Consider the following 20,503-nt stretch of genomic DNA (forward strand, 5'->3'; position numbering starts at 1 on the left):
CAACTTCACTGTATAATTGAGTGGTTTTATTCGTGTCTTTGTTCTCTTTCCAGGAGGAAGCTGGCACTATATTTGCAAATCTAGTTCCGCAACTTAGCTTTACCCAGAAATGAAAAGCGAAACTAACCTAGAAGTTCATGCAAACATGAGCATATAGACACACACACACACAGACTGCTAAGGAAAACACTTACACAAAAGGGTGTGTAATTTTGATGAAATGAAACTCTACTACACACTACGAATACAGAAGAGTACAGTCAGAATAAGGAAAGACAGATTGTCAGAAATGAGGAGAGGATCAGAACTTCACCAAGGTAAATCTGAATTACATTTTTTTATTGACTATTATTATGAAAATGTAACTGTAATTTAATTTAATTGTAAATTAAATTTAAAAGTAAAATCACACAAATCTACCTATTTGGCCATATTTCCAGGAAATTAACTGCACTAATTAAGAATGTGCACCAAATATAAAAGAAAATACCTTACAGTAAAACATGCTGTAACTAATATATATTATATATATATATATATATATATATATATATATATATATATATATATATATATATATATATAACTTTAATAATAATAATAATAATAATAATAATAATGTAAGTTCTTTCTAGTCAAGGCTAAAATGCAAACTGTAGACCTGTACATCACTCACAGCTATCTAGCCACTTAGGTTTACAGTATGATGACTCATATTTTATTTTACACATGGGCGTAACCACGCATCATTTTGGGGGGTCGTGTCTCCCCAAATGTTGAGGAAATACCAATCTGTCCCCCCTCAATATACAGTACAAAATATTTTCTATATGTCCCCATTTAATGAACCCTGCCAACGGATCTGTCTTTTCTTCATCTATTCTATTTATTTATGTCTATTCCTTTTTAATATATTTCTAAATGTAGACAGCAGCCAAGCATAGAAAAGTGCAGCAGTACATACAAGCTTTTTTTCAGACAGCAAGTACCTAGATACCTAAATAGTAGGTGACCTTAGCTGAGAATAGAAGGCATCATATCATGGCTTGGTTTGTTCTTAAGAACGTCAATTAACTGTTGATATTTGCACACCCACAAAGTAGGCTAGGCTAATGTCCGTTCCAGTTTTTGACCATTAACGTTACATTTACTTGCATATCCTCCCGCCGAGTTCGTTGGACCCCCCCCCATGTCCATACCATGGTTATGCCCTAGATTTTACATTTCATTAATTAAAGCAAACCCAAATACTATTACTTTTCATAACATAAAAGAAGACCCCCCCACACACTCTTTTCTAATGTATAACAGCTTTATTCCATAAAATGGCAGAAGATACTGATAATGAGCTTTAAAGGTGCACTAAAAAGGCACCATAAAAACTATACTCCAAGAGGCCATATGAGAGCTTTGTGTCATATGCACTGCTTTTAAAATATAGCTGTGTAAACAGTCTTCAAAATTCTCCTTTTGTGTTTCACTGCAAACATAACAGTGAGATATATATATATATATATGTTACGTCAGGAGACGTATTGTGCGTGTGTGCGCTCTCTCTCTCTCCCTCCCCCGTTTCGCTCTCACAGGTCGCTCCGCCCTAATCTGACGTGCTGATGTACTGCACAGGGATTGGAGAGGAGAAGATTGTGCGTCTTTTAAAAAGTAGGAAGAACGTTAGGTCGGTAGGAATTCAGATGTGTGGTGTGTCTGTGATTGCGTCCGTACGATTGTGTAGCGGATGTTTTTCCAGTGTTTGAGTGAAATCGCTTGCTTGTTGTATTGTGTACGAGTGAAAGAAGTGAGTGGTAGGATATTGTGTTGTCTCATTCCCCTGTTTTGTCCTATGTTGTGGCAGAGTGTACGCCTGAATTGTAAATATATCTTTCATTGTAAATATTTCTCTTCTTACTGTCACGAAAACTGTAGGTGTTGGGTGCCGTTTATTTTGGGGCTCTACCTTTTGTTCACTTTTTTGCCTCAGTTAAGGAGACAGGTTAGACTCTGTATTTTCGTTTGACATACCTTTTTTTTTGTTAGGTTAGTTAAATTGATACGGGGAAGATAGTGACTGTTTTATTTATTATTTTGGCCTTGCCCAGCCCTGAAGAGTGGTGCTTTCAGAGTGATTGTTTGTTTTGGATTTTTCTTCTTGTAATAATTAAATTTGTAAGATTTGAAGATTTAGAGAGAGAGAGAGAGAGAGAGAGAGAGAGAGAGAGAGAGAGAGAGAGAGAGAGAGAGGGTTTTGCCTCAATGAAATGCCAAATATTACTAAATTACCAGTCTGTATCAATTATCAACAGTTAACCTGGATTTTCACCACAATCAAACCACAGACATGAATCCCTTCAGATCCTTCACACCTTCCTACTCTACTCTACGGGACACTCCTGTGGCCATCTTGCAACACCTCAAATGTTCCATTTGTATTGATGTTCTGGAGGAGCCTGTCACTACCGCCTGTGGTCACACCTTCTGCAAGAAATGCCTGGATCGCCACATGGCCATCAATGACCTAGTCTGCCCATTGTGCAAGCAGCATCTGAGATTAAAACCACAAGTAAACATTGCCTTTAGAGATATTCTGAAGGATTTCTATGAAGCCCAGAGTCCCATTCCTGATGAGTTCGCTGGACAGCCGGAGGAGGTCCCCTGTGACGTCTGCCCTGATAGTCGCAAGTATAAAGCAGTCAAGTCCTGTCTGATGTGCTTGTTGTCATACTGCAATCAACATCTTAAAAGGCACCACAACAAGCTACGTTCCAAAGGGCATAAGCTGGTGGAGCCACTGAATGAGCTGGATCAGCGAGCATGCATGATCCACGGCAGGCCTCTGGAGCTCTATTCAGTCAGCGAGGGGAAGTTAATCTGCAGTCTCTGTGTGAAAGGTGGGACAAATGTGGTGTCTGTGGAGGAAGAAAGAGACAGAAGGCAGGTAAAAAAAAAATGATACTTTGATTCTTCTTGCTAGAATATGATTAGGTCTCTATATTTGTTTTTGAGTTTTGTGGGTAATAAAGCTAATTTAATTTAAATGCGAGTTATAAATTAAACCAATAAGGCAGGAGAAAGTTTTCAGGTAAGGGTGTTCTTAGGCATGACACTAAATGCAGTGCCTAACACCCCCTTATAAAATGACAACAAATGTTGAGAAATGGAGAATCCAGAGTTCAGTAAATAATTTCACTTATTATTAATAATATTTGCAATATAAGATTTTTCTGCCACACAATGTAATCTGTTAACAGTAAGGTTTCATTACAACAAACAACAGAACAGGCAAAGATTATGATATTCTATGAAAAAAAATAATTATTTAGGTAAAACAGTTTATTGGTTCATACAGAATTGAATGACTGTGGTCGCAGATGTGAGAATATCAAGGATCTTACAAAGTCTTTGATCATGGCTGATCCAATCAGATTTTACAAACCAAACTACCCAGTACCAGTTGTGTCTCACAACATTCACACAATCCTGTTAGCTGAACATATTCACTTCTATGAAATATGTGAAATATTCCAAAAGTCACAGGATGCATTATCTAAATTTCCTGAAGGTCATGGGAAGAAGAAAAATATGTATTTATTTATTTATGATTTGATGATATGATGATATTGACCAACAAGGTCACCGTCAGTGGGGTAGGGAAAATTAGATATTTTGGTTTTAAAATGCTTTTTTATAAAAATGATTAATTTTTTTAGAATCAATGTTGGAAAGTGATAGAAAAATAAAAAAATATTTTACAGAGGGATAAATGGCTCCCCATTGTGGAATCACCCTGTTGATGTGTAAAGATATATTTCCTCACAGGCAGAGCTGGGCACTGTTATAAGTGAGATGAAACAGGGAATACAGCAGAGAGAGGAGAAAGTGAAGGAGCTGGACAATTCAGCAGCAATCTGCCTGGTGAGTCCCCATAACTAACCTACTGTACAGCTCAGCAATACAGCTTATTTGAACTCACATTTTTACACAACTACACTTTAAAATGAATTACCAAATTATAGTGGCGTTCCCTTTCCAAGGGAAAGGGACATTGTGTCATGCTTGATGCTGTGGAGACGCCCCCTGGTGGAAAGGTTGTCTGAGGCCGTGTTTACACTAATGCATTTTCATTTTAAAACGCTGTTTTAAAATGAAAACGATCCTCGTCCACACTGGCGTTTCCACGGTGTTTCAGAAATGATCTCCATCTACACTACATGACAGAATATGCATGTCACATGACCATTCATGCACACTGGGCATGTGCATACAAGTGTAAACAAGAAGTTGTGTGCTAGTTATCGGAAGAACAGTGCTGATCACTGGCAGGCACAACAAACCGGAGATCCATGTAGGGCTTACGCCACTTGAAATGAGATTTGTTGCAGATTGCTCTAATTATAGCTCACCTCTTGCGCATGTAGGCTGCTGTAGTATTATAAAATACAGAATTTAACTGCACCATGGCTGCTAAGAATGACGACAAAGCCAGCAAAGCTTGTGGTTCAGTCTCACAGAGGTTGTATTCCGCCATGCTCCTGTTTTCTCCCAGAGCAGTAAATACTGTAGTGGATAGGTTTCAGGAAGGGGAAAAACAGTCAGAGGTATTCATTAGACTCCTGCCTTGCCGCTTCAAGCTCCCAGGGGCATCGAGTAGTCCTCGGCCTGGGACTAGCACTGATGGGGAGGAACAGAAACCTAGTGTGGCCTCCCCCTATGCAGAGGCAGGGGGTTCAGGATCTGAGGACCATTCTAATGGTTCTAACAGGACTTTTGAGGTTGTTATTGCACCCCAGTTTTTCTGTAGGGCATCATCTATTCAACAATTTCCAATGTTCTTATGTCCCTCTTCAGTGAGCTGGGCAGGGTAATGAACTTATGATACTTTCACTTAAAAAAAAAAATAATAAAAAAAAATAATAAAACTCTCCCCCTTGAGTCTGCCGGGGTGTGGGAATGCAACTGTGTTTGGGCCTGCATTACCTGAAACTGTGCTCATTATATGTGCAGTTTCAGTGTGTTATTCTCAAATTATCATTTGCACATTCAGTTCGAGTATTGATTTGTCATGATAAGATCTGAAAACCACACATTCTCACATCCATATTCCCCTCCCTTTAGTCGAATCTGTTATGAATGCAAAATGTTTCTGGGGAAATATTTCTTCTCCTATTTAAAGGGGGTATCTATTATCAGAATCAGCTTTATTGCCAAGTATGCTTATAAAAGACCAAGTATGCTTATAAAGACTAAACTGTGTATTGCACATAATAATATAAATCTGTTATATACAGTGCAAGGAAATGTAATGGCAGAAGAAGTTGGATGTATTGGATAAATATAAAAAGACTAATCTGTGTATTGCACATAATTATTGCTCGATGGGGCAGTTTAACTGTTCATGAGATGGATAGCCTCGGGGATGAAACTGTTCCTGAACTTGACGGTTTTGGTGCTCAGAGCTTTGAATCGTCAGCCAGAAGGTAACAGTTCAAAAAGGTAGTGGGCAGGGTGAGTGGGGTCCAGAGTGATTTTTCCGGCCTTCTTCCTTATTCTGGAAGTGTATAGTTCTTGAAGGGAGGGCAGGGGACAATCAGTAATCCTTTCAGCAGTCCTGTGGCAAGTTGAACTTCCTCAACTGGCAAAGAAAGTACAACCTCTGCTGGGCCTTTTTCACAATAGAGTCAATGTAGGTCTCCCACTTCAGGTCCTGTGAGATGGTAGTGCCCATGATCCTGAATGAGTCCTTTACTGCCACAGTGCTGTTTAGAATGGTGGGGGAGTCAGTGTTGGTGTGCTCCTCCTAAAGTCCACAATCATCTCCACCATTTTGAGCTTGTTCAGCTCAAGGTTCTTTTGACTGCACCAGACAGCCAGCTGTTTAACCTCCCTTCTGTATGCAGACTCGACGTCATCACCGGCTGATGACAGTGGTGTCGTCTGCAAACTTCAGGAGCTTGACAGAGGGGTCCTTGGTGATGCAGTCATTTTTATAGAGAGCGAAGAGTAGTGAGGAGAGGACACATCCATGGGGGCACTAGTGCTGACTGTACAGGTGCTGCAAGTGAATTTACCCAGTCTCACAAGCTGCTGCCTGTCTGTCAGAAAGCTGGTAATACACAGCCAGATAGACATGGGAACAGAGAGCTGGTGTAGTTTGGTCTGGAGTATAGCTGGGATGATGGTATTGAATGCTCCAGTGAAGTCCACAAAAAGGATCCTTGCATATGTCCCTGGTCTGTCCAGATGTTGCAAAATATGATGCAATCCTATGTTGACTGCATCCTTCACAGACCTGTTTGCTTGATAAGCAAATTGAAGGGGATCTAGAAATGGTCCAATGATGATCTTCAGTCTCTAAAATGATTTCATGTCCACAGACGTCAGGGCAGGAGGTCTGTAGTCATTAAGTCTTGTGATTTTGGGTTTCTTTGGGACAAGAATGATGATCGAGCATTTAAAGCAGCATGGGACTTCACACTGCTCAGTGATCTATTGAAGATCTGTGTGAAGATGGGGTCCAGCTGGTTAGCACAGGAGCTGAGACACACGGTGGAAATACCGTCTGGGCCTGAAGCGTTCCTAGTCTTTTGTTTCTGAAAGACATGGTACACCTCTATTCATAGATCTTAAGTGCATGTTGAGTATCAGGAGGGGGAGGAAGGGGGTTGCAGGAGGTGTGGGTGTTTATGTGAAGTGAAGGTCAGAGCGAGTTTGGGGTGTGAGATTGGGCCTTTTAAATCAGTGATGTGCGGTGAGGTTCGTGGCTGGGGAGTCACTGACTCTTTCAAAGTCAGATTTGCAAATATGCAGTGGCAAGAAAACGTATGTGAACCTTTTGGAATTTCATGGTTTTCTGAATAAATTTTAGGGATGCACCGAATGTTCGGCAACCGGAATTATTCGTCCGAAAATAGTAAAAATGCACTTTCGGTGTTTGGGCGAATAAGTGAAAAGGCCGAATAAATTTGACCGAACAATGACGTGTTTGATGACGCGCCAAATAGCCTAGCAACCAGAGTGAGATGCGCGAATTTCGCGACCTCCACTTCCGGCAGCGCATGCTCTTCGGATGTTGACAACCGTGGCATTGTTTACTGTGGACACGTGCGTTTGTTTTGTTTCTGTTCCGGAGTATTCTGTCACGTCGCGAGACCTAAGGTTGTAGAGTACGGAAGCAGGTAAAGACGTATTTATGTAAGGGAACATAACATTAACAACGTATCCAACTGTACTATATCTACTATGATACTCGGCGAGGTGTACAGTGACGCGAGCGGTATATATCCCCAATATAATCAGCCGTATATAACTGAATAGAACCATTTTTTGCACTCTTGTCAGTGCACTTTTTTGTTGTAGGCATACATTCACAGGAGTGTTACATTCTTTCAGCAGTCAGTTATAGGCCGAACATAGGCTATTCAAGGGGGGCTCAAAGATGACCACATAAGAATATTTTTATTTTACTCATTTATTTATTTAAAGTTATATTGTGCCTTGTTGGTAGCCTATGCCTGCTGGAATGTAAAAAAAAATGTTCAGTGTTAAATATTTTGAAATTGTAGTTTTTGTAATTGATTTTTTTCTTTTAAAAGCAAGACAAAATAGTAAAAAGCACATTTTGACTATTTACTTTATGCAACGGTGAAAAAAAATGGTAAAATAAATGGAAAAAACGTGTTCGGTATTCGGCCAAGTTTTTCATTATATTCGGTTTTGGCTTCGGCCAAGAATTTTCATTTCGGTGCATCCCTAATAAATTCTTCATAAAAAGTGATCTGATTTCATCTAAGTCTAGGGTATTGACAAATATAATGTGTCTAAAATAATAACACAAAAAAAAATTCTGATCTTTCATGTCTTTATTGAGAACAACCAAAAAAAAAAACTCATAGTGCTTGTGGAAGAAGTATGTGAACCCTTGAGTTAATGATCTCAAAAAAGCTAACTGGAGTCAGGTTTTAGCACACCTGGAGTCTCGTTAAGGAAATGAGTTTGGAGGTGTGGACTACAGATACTTTGACTGATAAAACCCATCAAACTTTTGGAGTTTGCTCTGCACAAGAAGCACACGCTTATGTGAGCCATGCCTCGCCAAAAAGAGCTTTCAGAGGATCTACAATCAAGAATTGTTGATTTAGATAAAGCTGGCAAGGGTTACAAAGTGATTTCAAAGACTTTAGAAATTCACCAGTCTACGGTTAGGCAAACATTCTACAAATGGAGACACTTTGGGACTGTTGCTATTCTACCAAGAAGTGGGCACCTAGTCAAAATGACACCAAGAGAACAACAAAGACTCATCAATGAGGTAAAGAAACAACCCCGAATGACAGCCGAAGATTTGAAGGCATCATTGGAACTGGCTAACATCTCTGTTCATGAGTCTACAATACGTAAAACATTGAACAAGCAGAGTACCTACGGCAGGACACCACGAAGGAAGCCAGTGCTTACTAAAACGAACATTGCTGCACACCTGAAGTTTGCAAAAGAGTGCGTTGACACTCCACAGCGGTATTGGCAAAATGTTTTGTGGATTGATGAAAGTAAGATTGAACTATTTGGAAAAGCCACACAGCACTACATCTGGTGTAGAAAGGGCATGGCATATCATCATGAAAACATCATCCCAACCGTAAAGTATGGTGGAGGAAACGTCATGATTTGGGCCTGCTTTGCTGCATCAGGGCCTGGCCAGCTTGCAATCATTGAGGGGAAGATGAAATCCCAAGTATATCAGACAATTCTTCAGGATAATATGAGAATGTCTGTACATCAGCTGAAACTGTGTAGAAGTTGGGTGACGCAACAGGACAACGAATCAAAACACTGGAGCAAGTCCACAACAGAATGGCTTCAGAAAAACTAAATCCGCCTTTTGCAGTGGCCGAGTCAGAGCCCAGACCTCAACCCAATAGAGATGCTATGGAATGACTTGAACAGAGCCATACACATGAGACGTCCAAAGAATATGACGGAGCTAAGGCAGTTCTGCAGGAAGAATGGGCTAAAATTGAGTGTGTTCAATAAAGACATGAGGGATCAGAATTTTTGTGTTATTATTTTAGACACATTATGTACCCTTGACTTAGATGAAGATCAGATCACATTTTATGACAAATTTATTCAGAAAACCATGAAATTCCAAAAGGTTCACATACTTTTTCTTGCCACTGTATGAATTCAACAGAGAAGCAGAAATTCACCATTCAACTGGCTGCTTGCACATTGACTACTGGTTATGTTTCATATCCCACATCAGCATTCTTTACACACGCATATTTAAGGTACATATTTGGCCAAAGAAGAAGGTTAACTTTATAGCGGCTCAGAGAGAGCGCATTTGCTTTGCACCCTCCGTGTGCTCTTAATTTGCCATCACAATTCATACTCATTCAATACAAATGAAAGTATACACAGTCCACAACAAAAAGACAAATGTAGTTTTATTCTTTAAAATAACAATTTTTTCTTATCTTGTTTTATACAATTTTTTTTAGTTATTATTTTAAAAAATGGCTGGTCTTTAATTTTTGTCGTGGACTGTACAGCAGTGTATGCATGGTCTTACCTTTACTTCACGGGACAGCTCACTTCACGCCACATAACGCAAAATGACAGATCTGGGCTTTGTTTGTGGCATCCGTTGTCTCGTATACTTCTACAGCAACAAATAGGGCTGGATTAATCTCCTTTTTATATCATTTCTAATCTCATCACTTATTGCTTCAATTAAATCGTCCTGAATTATGTTTGATAAGCCAGAAAACACAGTGGATGTCTCTAAATGTCTAGCTAACCGATCATCTTTCTCAGCAAAAGCATGTCATAGTTCTACAGAGCTGCCACGAATAGAAGGTCGTACTCTCATCGTTAGCACAAAATGCTAATTGCTGTTCGGCTAGGAAGCAAGTTGCATTAATGAGGTCTTTTAAAATCTCTCGGTTTTCCTTTACCTTAGCGTTGTGGATGATAATATTTAGTCTCCGCTGTTCGTTCAAAGCCAAATCTATCCTTGCGCTTCCAAAAATTTTTAAAAGCAATTTGGCTTTGAATGTGAGTAGTTGAAGTTCATGTCTGCTGAGGCTTCTTGGTATATTTTTAAGTCACAAAATCCCGTTGTAGTCCAGACATTGTGATTCGTTGAGAACAAAAGGCAGGGAAAGCGGAAAAGGCGTTTTTTTCCGATGTACCACTCCGTTTGAAAAGAGCTTATCTTCTGTCCTGTCGTTTGAAGCAAATCTTTTAGCTCCGGCATCGGTCTTCCATTATTTATCACTTCCGGTTTTGATTGAGAGTCCAGTTTTGAGAAATGTTTTAGCTTTATGTTATATATATATATATATATATATATATATATATATATATATATATATATATATATATATATACAATCTTCCATTTTGCAGTCAGGGCAAAAAATAAAAATAAACGGACTGATGCGGTGCATTTCACTACTTTTTTTTTTTTTAGCTAGCGTATTACCCACAATGCCATTTATCTGTAATACGTGAAGAACAACAATCCTGTATGCTCACACACGCCCCCTTCAGTGACGCAGAGGTACTGGCTGCCTCCCCTCCTGCTTTTTCACTGCGGCATTATGTCAGATCAGCAAGTCTGATAAGTTATACACATATGTGAAATACATGACCTAGACTATGGAATGTGTGGAATTTATTTATTTTTTAATCATTATTTGTTTTTTACATTTCATGATGACACAGGGGACTCACTGTTTTAAATCTACAGTAGAACACATTCAGGTCATCACCCAGTTGTTGGTCCACCACAGGCTTGGGGGTAGGAGTCCAGTAATTTGTAAGTTGTTTCATGCCTCTCCACACTGATGCTGGGTCATCTGAGTATCTTCTTTTAACCAGTCTGATCTCCTAATTCAGTGTGTTCCTGGCCTGATTGTACAAGACTTGTAAACCCCTGTAAGCATCATCTTTGGACTGACAAAGTTGCCTGAGCTTTGCTGTAAACCATGGTTTGTCGATGTTAAACATTAAATAAGTCCTAGTAGGAATGCACATATTCTCACAGAAACTGATGTATGATGTAACAGTATCTGTGAGCTCGTCCAGGTCGGTAGCTGCAGTCTCAAAAATACTCCAATCTGTGCAATCAAAGCAGGCTTGTAGTTCCAGTTCTGCTTCACTGGCCATCTCTTTACAGTCCTTACTACAGGCTTGGCTGATTTTAATCTCTGTCTGTAGATTGGAAGAAGATGAACCAGACGTTGATCGGAGCATCCCAAAGCTGCTCTAGGGACAGAGTGATATGCATCCTTTATTGTTGTGTAGCAATGATCCAGGATGTTCCTATCTCTGACTGGGCATGTAATGTGCTGTCTGTATTTGGGCAGTTCACGTGTGAGATTTGCTTTGTTAAAATTCCCAAGAATAATAATAACTGAGTACGGATATTGTTGTTCCCGTATCTTGATTTGATCAGCCAGTTGTTGCAGCGCTGCACTCACACACACATTTTCCGTGATATATACACTCACCAGAATAAATTATGAAAATTCCCATGGCATGTAGAGCAGCCTACAGTTAATAAAGAGCGCTTCCAAATTTGGACAGCACATCTTCTTTAACATTGTTACATCTGTACACCATTGAAGTAAAAACATGTTCCACCTCCTCTTGTTGTCAATTCAATTCAATTTTATTTGTAAAGCGTGTTTAACAATGGACATTGTCTCAAAGCAGCTTTACAGAAATATATAAACACAGGATACAGATTTTAAGAGAGTGAATTTTCCCTAATGAGCAAGCCGGTGGAGATGATGGCAAGGTAAAACTCCCTAAGATGAGATGAGGTAGAAACCTTGAGAGGAACCAGACTCAGAAGGGAACCCATCCTCATCTAGGTAACAACGGATAGTGTGAAAGTAAAGGAAAGTTCATTATGGTTTTCATATGAAGTCTGTTTTTTTTTTTTTTTTTTTTTTTTTTTTTTTTAATAACTAATCCACTGTTCACTAAAGGAGACTTGAGTGCAAAATTGTATGTGGTAATTGCAGTCCTAAGGAGATAGCAGCAACCACAGCGAAAATGTCCCTGTGAAATTGAGGTCCAAATCCATTTCCATGGTACTTCAAGTGGCACCATCCTCAGCAATGTCCAGGCTGCCCTGCTTGGGGTCGTCCTCAGTGGCAAAATGTAGCTTCCAGTTGATGAGAGCTCCATCCAGAGGTAGGGCATCAGGATGGATCAGGCAGGTCCAGAGAGCAGAAAGGGTCAGGATCACTGGCATCTCCATACTATCATGTGTAGATCGACAGAAGGAGAGAGGGAACGGGAGTTTCCCCATTAAATCCATGATGCAATCCGCTCTGAACCGCTGAAAGCCCGGCAGATGTAACACGCTGTCTGGAATGGCTTCGTTCAGCCAGGTTTCTGTGAAGCACAAGACAGCAGAGTTTGAAAAGTCCTTGTTTGTACGGGTGAGGATTTATAGTTCGTATGTTTGGTAGGCAGGGAGCAGAGATTCGCTAGACGAATGCTCAGCAGCGCTGTTCGAAAGCTTGACCAGCACACCTGCTCGTCGCCCTCTCGGGCGTCTCACATGTCTGTGTCTCTTTGTCATGGGGAAGTTGTATGCTCTTTTATGTGTCTCTTTCACATCATGAGTCCAATAGCGTAGTGGAACCCAGTGACTACTAGGATAGTGCTGTGGATTCTACAAACACTTCAAATTCGCCCACGGGAAGTGTATGCTCTAAATACGTGTTGCTTCACTTTGTGGTGTGGATATCATCAGTTAGACCCTGTCACTGAGGTGTGGGGCTACAAGATGTTTCACAGGCAGACTGGGGGTGTGGCTACTTATCGGGTGACTATATGCTTAGTGCTGAGGTTCATCCACAGGGAAGTGTATGCTCTAATATGTGTTGCTTTTCATCATGGTACGATTAGTGTTAGATAAACCCAGTAACTGAGGTGATGGTTATTTACATGAATGCTTCTCAGCAGAATTTAAGTTATATAGTTGCTGTTTAGGTGGTCACATGCTCATTAAGGAAAGTTAGTTTGGACACTGTTATCTAAAGTCGCTTTTTCCCATCAGGAAATCATATGTTGAGTCTGTTAGTGCTGGTATAAACAGAGTTCATACTTCTTTTTATATCTAAAGATGGAATATTGTTGAACACAGACATCCTACCAAGGTAGGGGCTGAGGCCCAGGGAATGGTGTGGTTGAGGCCACACCTCTTTCCCAATAGCTCTGTTTTCAGAACAAGGGGTTCGTCAAAACCAGTAAAGTCTGCTGCTGGTAGCTCTGCTTTGACCATCTCCCAAGTATGGTGTTCAGACATCAGGGCCCTGTTGAAGCAGTGTAGGCTATAAGTCTGGCCCCTGAGGGGGTACCAACTCCTAGGTGTTTTCAATACTAGAGCTTTATCCACAAGGAAGTGCACACTCTAAAATGCCTCTATTCTTTTGTGGTATAAAGATTGCCAGTAGATTCAAGCAGACTTGGGTGGTTACACTTGAGGGTGTGGCTTCCTCTAAGGCATTACCTGAGGATATGCTGTAAGTAATTTTTTGATAGACGTGGTGCAGTATGGCATAGTGGGCATTCTCGTTCCCAACGCGTCAAACGTGATGCAATGTAGAGTTCCCTTGGAAAGGGAACGTCTGGGTTACGTATGTTCCCTGAGAATGGAACGAGACATTGCATCTTGTTGGCCATACTTTGCCATGCCTGCAAATTGCGTCTTCCTTCAAACAAATAGAAGCTAAATGACCTAGTTTATGGGTGCCTTACATAGTCTTTGTGACGCGTTTCTACTACGTCACCAGACTGAGGCAGACGTCTATTTTTTTGGATACTGATTTGAGCTTTGGCACAATAAGGAGCATGGAGTCACCAGACTGAGGCAGCTCAATCAGATTGGCGTGATTTCACAGGCATTCAGACCCCGTTTCTGCCAGGGGGCGTTCCCAAAGTGTGAGGCAATGTCTCGTTCCCTTCTCAGGGAACAGGGTTACATATGTAACCCAGATGTTTTCATGTACAGATGATCTGATAGATCTGATTAAGCTATCTGTTAATGGGAAAATACAGCTCTAACAACAAACAAAAACATTTATTATTAGTCTTAGATTATGTGGATTATGTAAAATATTAGTATCAGTCCATTAATATAAACCATTTGAACTATCACCTGATAGTACTATCAGAGATGCATTGTTATAGAAAATTAATCAGTACATTCTGACAGTCAGATTACAGTCAGATTACAACAGTGCTGTGGTATAACAGAGAATAATCAACAGCGAATGAACCTTGAAAAAGAAAGCTACATTTCACATGCATGTTAAAGAAACAACACTGATGCCCTCCACTTCTAATGCCCTCCAAATCTTTACAGGCACTGATTGACCAGGAGTCAAAGGAAATTAAAAAGGTTTTCAATGCCATAAAGAAAGCAATTCAGAAAGCAGAGAATGAGGTGTTGAGCCCTTTAGAAGAACGGAAGAAGGAAGTGGAACAGGAGGCAGAGGAGCTGAAAAGAGATTTGCAGAGAAAGATCAACACATTGAGTAACACCATCTCAGATCTACAAACATTGAGAGATGAAGAAGATCCTGTCTTCTTCCTACAGGTCAGCAACTAATCACTTGTGGTGTTTCCATCACAGAATAAACCTTTTCTCTTTGGATGCAGACAGTGTCATTTAGCTCATAGTTATATTTAGTATGTTAGATGTTTTGTAGAATAATATATACAGCAAGGTTCTGAGTCAACCATCAAGAAATACCACAAATCTTTTATTATTCAGATAAATAGAGACAAATCATGTTTTAGTTTGAGAAAACCTTATGTCAGATGCCCCTAATGTCAAATTAATATTTCTATATGTCTATATTTACCCACTTACAACTGCCCTCTATACATTATGCATTACAGTCACAATGTCCTTCAGTAAATAATAGTAAATGAGCAAATTCCACACAAATATCACCCATACCATGGAAGAATAAAGTTCTGAGCAGATGAATAAAACTACTTTTTAAATTTTCACATATCTTTCACTTATAAACCACAGTATTTAGCTTTAATTGTTTCAGAGAAACCAAAAAGCAAAAAGTCACATGAAGATGTCACATGGTAGGAGACTTTCCTAAACTTTAACTTTTTTATTTTTTGTATTTTTTTAAAGAGTTATCCCTCTGACAAAATGGAAGATAATGGCAATGACTGGATGTCTATTTTTTTGGATACTGATTTGAGCTTTGGCACAATAAGGAGCATGGAGGTGACCATGATGGCTAATATTAAGGACGAGTTTGAGAAACTCTCCAGAATTGGTGAGGGAAATGGCTTTTACTGCTTTCCAGGCAAATGTATTATGTACTTGTTTTGTCATCACTGTGAGTACCATTTATTTATTTATTTTCTCACTTGCCTTATAGAAACTGCAAGGATTAAGAAATATGGAGGCAAGTATGAAATGTTTTTATAATATCAATGATAATTCCTAGTACTGGCACATTGAGATATACAATTTGATAAAATGTCATAAGTATTTGTAGTATATATAATTACTGCATTTTTATAAATGATTAACTAAAATGAGTCCTTCATGATGGATTCAGACATTATGACCGTGCTGTAAGACTAGTGAGGCTTGAGACCTCTATCTCTACTTAGCCTAGCAACTGATTTCATCTATTAATCTGTAATTGTTATGTATTCTGTTAATCATCATAATGTTTGAGGATGATTGGTACAGGATTATATATTAGCAGTTGATAAATGACAGTTGTAGATAAATGCTAATTGTAGATCAATGCTGTAATCATTTTGTAAACGGTTGGTGTTTAGTTTAACAATTGTAATCTGGCATGACTTGCTATATAACTGTAGTTAAACACATATTTAACTCTGTGCACTTTTTGAAGCACAAAACTGATACAATAGCTAATGGTGATTGTGTTAAAGAAAACAAACAAACAAACACATTACAGTAGTTGATAGCTATGATCAGGAACATGTTTGCTGATTCATTATTTACATCTCTGATCTTTCAGTGGATGTGACTCTGGATCCCGACACTGCTAATGCACAGCTCCTAATTTCTGATGACATGAGGCAGGTGCACAGCTCTGTGGAGAAAATGGATGTATCTGATTGCCCTGAGAGGTTTGATGTCTTTGGCAGCGTTTTGGGACAGAACCCGCTGGCTGAAGGCAGGGCCTTCTGGGTAGTGGAGGTTGGGAACAAACGAGGCTGGGATATTGGGGTGGCAAGAGAGAAGGCAAACAGGAAGGGTGCACTCTCCCTCAAACCAAGCCAAGGATACTGGGCAATTGTGCATTATAATGACGACAATTATGCAGCTCTGGAAGACCCTCCCACCCTGCTGTCTCTTTCAAATAAACCCTGTAAAGTAGGAGTGTTTGTTGATTACAGCGAGAAGTTCGTCTCCTTCTATGACATGGAAGCAGAAACTCACATTTACTCATTTACTGACTGTGCATTTGGAGCAGTAATTAAACCCTACTTTAGCCCTCACCTTAATGAGAATGACCCTTTGGTCATTTGCCCCGTCAATTCCAGTGAATAAGATTTCTATTTAAAGGGAAAGGTAATTTTTGAGCAACTGTAAAAGCTGTACTGTTTAATAAATTTCATAGACCCTTATGTAAGAACAATGAATGACATGTTCACAAGCATATACTGTTCATTTAAATATTTGAAGGCTTTAACTTGTGATTTTACTGGCAATTTAAATATATGCATTCCATTTGATACTAAAATATGTATATAATCAGGAATGGTTATTTGCAAATAAAGGGATCAAAGGTTCTGTGGTTATTAAGTTCTTTTCGCAGTAGCCAAAAAATGGCATTATTGTCTGTTTTGGGGGTACTTGTGTTCAGCATTGATTTTTTTTGTGATATCACACACCACAGTAGTGGTTAATGGCTCATATGAAAGTAGACACTTAAGACTTTAAGAATTAGCAGTTATTTCAACTATTTCTTTTTTTACCTAGCCTACCTGGGGCAATATATTCAGATTTTTTTTTTTTTAATTATTAAAAAAAAAAATTGTTTACTTTTAACACAAATGCTATATCTTCACAAATGTTGATATCAACCCCATTCCTGGTCTCAAAGATGCCCCAACTACTTGTCCATGAACACCCAAAATATAAGGAAATTATCTCTAACCACTAAAATTGTGTGTAAGGTTATCCAAACACAGGTAAAACCCTCTCCAAAATGGCACAAAACCTCTCCAAATGGCACCAAACGTCTCTAAATGACATAAAACCTCTCTAAATGGCACAAAGCTTATAAAAATGGCACAAAGCTTTTAAAAATTGCAGACTTCTAGAATTAGCAAACATTTTTTTTTTTAAAGGCACAAAATAACGTCTCCAAATGGCACCAAACATCTCCAAATGGGACAAAATGAAAACAAATGGCAGTAGCATGAAATCTGTTACAAAATGTGTAATTTCACACACAAAAAAAGTCTGAAACATACTTAAAAAATAAATAAAATAAAATATAATGTTTTTTAAAAATAGTGCCAGAGCCCCAGGTGAAGAAGCACTTGCTCTCCTAATGGCTCAAATGATAGACACGAGTGACCCCTCTCCTCTGACTTCTCTGGGGGGTAGATAGAGCGGTCAGGTTTGCAGTGGAAACCTCCATGTGGGTGTTATGGGGAAGGCCTCAGAAGAAGTGTGAGGAGGTTCAGGAGCATTTTTCTTCTTCTCTGTAACAATAAATAATCATGAATACAAAGTACACTAAGTACCAAAAATCACCCATAGTAAATACTAAAATGGCTTTTATATTTATATAATAATAATAATAATAATAATAATAATAATAATAATTCTACATATTATGTATAATATATTCTATATAACTCATGCTGGTGCATTTGCCATTGTTTTGTTCATTATAAAAAAATGCAGTGCCATGTTGCATGTAGAAAACAAACACTGCCGTGTTAAATGGCGCACTTGTATAGCGCTTTTATCCAAAGTGCTTTGCACTGTGTCCCATTCACCCACACACACACACACACTCACCCACACACACACCCACACATTCTCACCCACGGTAGCAGAGACCATGCAAGGCGCTAACTTGCCATCGGGAGCAACTTGGGGTTCAGTGTCTTGCCCAAGGACACTCCGGTATGTGGAGTCATGTGGGCCAGGAATTGAACCGCCAACCCCACGATTAGTGGACAACCCGCTCTACCATCTGATCCACAGCCACCCCATATTGCATATAGAAAACAAACACTGCCGTGTTGCATGTGGAAATATCTCTGCTGTGTTGCATGCAAAACTCAAGAATTTCATACTGCATGCAAATACTTGCTGTATAAAGTTTTTCAGGAAGACCGCTAGAGCGGAGAAGCCATTTCCTGATAGTTTCTCTGCATGGCCCTGTAGCGCTTTGCTGATTGGCCTGTACCCGCTGACACACAACTCAAGACTAATGGATGCGCGTGTAAAAGGTTTAGTTGTGCTGATTACGCTTATGATTTTCTCAGCCTCTGCGTGGTCAATCATGTCGAGTTTGGGCTTGTTTGAAAGCTAGAAGTATCTACAATTGGTCCATGTGGGTGTCAATCAAGTTAGACTGCCCGATTAAAATTTAAGAGGCGGGTTGTTCCGCATAGCCAAAGCAGATTAGCTTTTTCAGAATGTGTCTCAGTTCGGTTTATGGCTAATTACTAAATTCCAGAGGGGTGGGATACCAAAATACTTAATGCATTTTGAAGAGGACATTTGTGACTAAATATGTAACTTTGTGTTTATTTTCTTCAACAAAGCTGATGGACTTTATACCGATGGAAATGTGCATGATTTATAAAACCGCAAGTGATGCATTTTTTTTTTCTTTTGCATGTTTAGGGTGAATTTGCTAATATGTTACAGTGACTCTTTTGATGATTGAGGATTTGTTAGGTGAATGATTATATCTAACTATTAATTATACAAAAATTCATTATAACATACACATCTTTCAAGACTTCTGACCTTCCATCCTGGTTACACTGGAAAGCTCATTACATGTAGCTTGCTAATGTCAGTAGCATTAAGGTTATTGACTTGTCAAGGCTGTCTATGTTGCCTTTATACAATGTGCTCTAGGTAAAATCTTAAACCAGGTTTTAAACGTTTTAGTAAAACTACCCAATTACCCAACTATATGTCACGAGTTCCCCTTTAAGCAGGGCGCTGTTGAGCATATGAGCGCGCGTGCACGAGCAGGTGTTGACAATCGTGACATTTCGACACGTGCATTTGGTTATGTTTCTGTTATGTCTCCTCCCCGTTCTGTCATTGGTTGTTGTTTCATGTGTGTCTGAATTTCCCTCAGCCGTCAGCCATTACAATGCTGATTATGTTTGTATATATACCGCACGTCTCCCAGCACACGGTGTGGAATATTGAGTTATAGTAGATTAGTTTAGAGTCCTTAGGATAGACAGTCACAGTCACAGTTCATAGTTTCATATTTAGATTCAGATTCATAGTCATAGTTCATGTCATGTTTCATGTTTAGGTTCGTTTGTTAAGTTCACGCTGGTTTCTCCACTACCAGTCCCTCATTGTTGTTTATGTTTCATGTTTGGTATATCGATCCTGTATCCCGCGACCACGACTTTGATTCCTGCCTTGCCTCGTTTATGCCTGTTTGCCGATCGTCTGAACTTTGCATGTTACTGGATTACATTTGTGGATTACGTTTTGATTTACCTGCCTGTGTTCTCTTGTTTAATAAAACTGTTCCAACTGCATTTGCATCCCTCATATCTCCGTTACATCACGATATGTGACAATATATATATATATATATATATATATATATATATATATATATATATATATATATATATATATATATATATTCCCTTTGAATAGGAATCTGTTCCTATTTGAAAGGGAATCTGGGTTTTTTACTTCGTAGCAAATAAACAAAGCACAGATATGACACAAAACAATTTTTGTTTAATATGTGAACATTCTGGTTTCGTGAATGTTAAATGATTTTTTTTAATTAATACCATTTTTTTCCCCGATTAGGTAGAGGAAAAAATTATGTCAGTCTGTTGCCATGATCATTATCTTTTACATGATTACCTTTCAAGAATAGTCATGATTAGGACATTTGACATCTAATCTAAATTGACATCCAATCTCAACCTCCAGAAACTCCCATCTTTAATCACCCATCCACAAGCTAAAGACAGGTCTGAGGCCCATATGCCTACAGATCAGTGTTTGGGGACAATCAGTAGAGCTGTGTCCAAGCTGGAGGACACCCTGACAGAAGAGATAGAGAAACTTGCATAAACTGGCGGGTCCTTGATTCTTTGAAAAGAATACTGTACTCCAAGGGTGCTTTCCTTCCTATTTGTTTCTTTGCTGAGTCTGCATCACAGGAAAGTTGATGATTCTGGTTGCTATTTGGTTTGGTTTGCTTTCACACTGCACAAAATTAAAT

General features: G+C 39.2%; 1 protein-coding gene and 1 long non-coding RNA gene across 4 annotated transcripts; one reads left to right on the forward strand and one right to left on the reverse strand.

Annotated features, from left to right (window-relative positions):
* The first annotated feature begins 94 nt into the window (after nt 1–94).
* LOC128604261 (E3 ubiquitin-protein ligase TRIM39) lies at nt 95–17,042 on the forward strand. Of its 3 annotated transcripts, XM_053619260.1 has the most exons (8): nt 95–317; nt 1,587–1,662; nt 2,304–2,935; nt 3,817–3,912; nt 14,386–14,619; nt 15,178–15,325; nt 15,431–15,457; nt 16,049–17,042. In XM_053619260.1, the coding sequence occupies exons 2-8, from the start codon at nt 1,614–1,616 to the stop codon at nt 16,582–16,584; spliced, it is 1,722 nt and encodes a 573-aa protein (XP_053475235.1). In that variant the 5' UTR covers nt 95–317; nt 1,587–1,613; the 3' UTR covers nt 16,585–17,042. The 3 variants fall into 3 exon arrangements, with proteins under 3 accessions (XP_053475235.1, XP_053475234.1, XP_053475236.1); XM_053619259.1 differs by lacking the exon at nt 1,587–1,662; XM_053619261.1 differs by lacking the exon at nt 95–317 and having other exon boundaries at nt 1,607–1,678.
* Nucleotides 2,837–10,283, reverse strand: LOC128604263 (uncharacterized). The gene is made up of 3 exons (XR_008385159.1): nt 9,954–10,283; nt 9,569–9,658; nt 2,837–2,906 (listed from the first exon to the last, which is right to left on the reverse strand). It is a non-coding gene; the product is annotated as an uncharacterized LOC128604263 (long non-coding RNA).
* Nucleotides 17,043–20,503: the final 3,461 nt, after the last annotated feature.

This window comes from Ictalurus furcatus, chromosome 29, assembly GCF_023375685.1.
Source record: "Ictalurus furcatus strain D&B chromosome 29, Billie_1.0, whole genome shotgun sequence".
Classification (NCBI taxonomy): domain Eukaryota; kingdom Metazoa; phylum Chordata; class Actinopteri; order Siluriformes; family Ictaluridae; genus Ictalurus; species Ictalurus furcatus.

Excerpts from the sequence above, each read along its gene's own strand:
- LOC128604261 (XM_053619259.1), top strand. The coding sequence starts at position 221 with ATGAAACTCTACTACACACTACGAATACAGAAGAGTACAGTCAGAATA. Across the intron at positions 14,620-15,177 it reads ATCCTGTCTTCTTCCTACAG|AGTTATCCCTCTGACAAAAT; the intron begins GTCAGCAACTAA and ends ATTTTTTTAAAG. Across the intron at positions 15,458-16,048 it reads AAGGATTAAGAAATATGGAG|TGGATGTGACTCTGGATCCC; the intron begins GCAAGTATGAAA and ends CTGATCTTTCAG.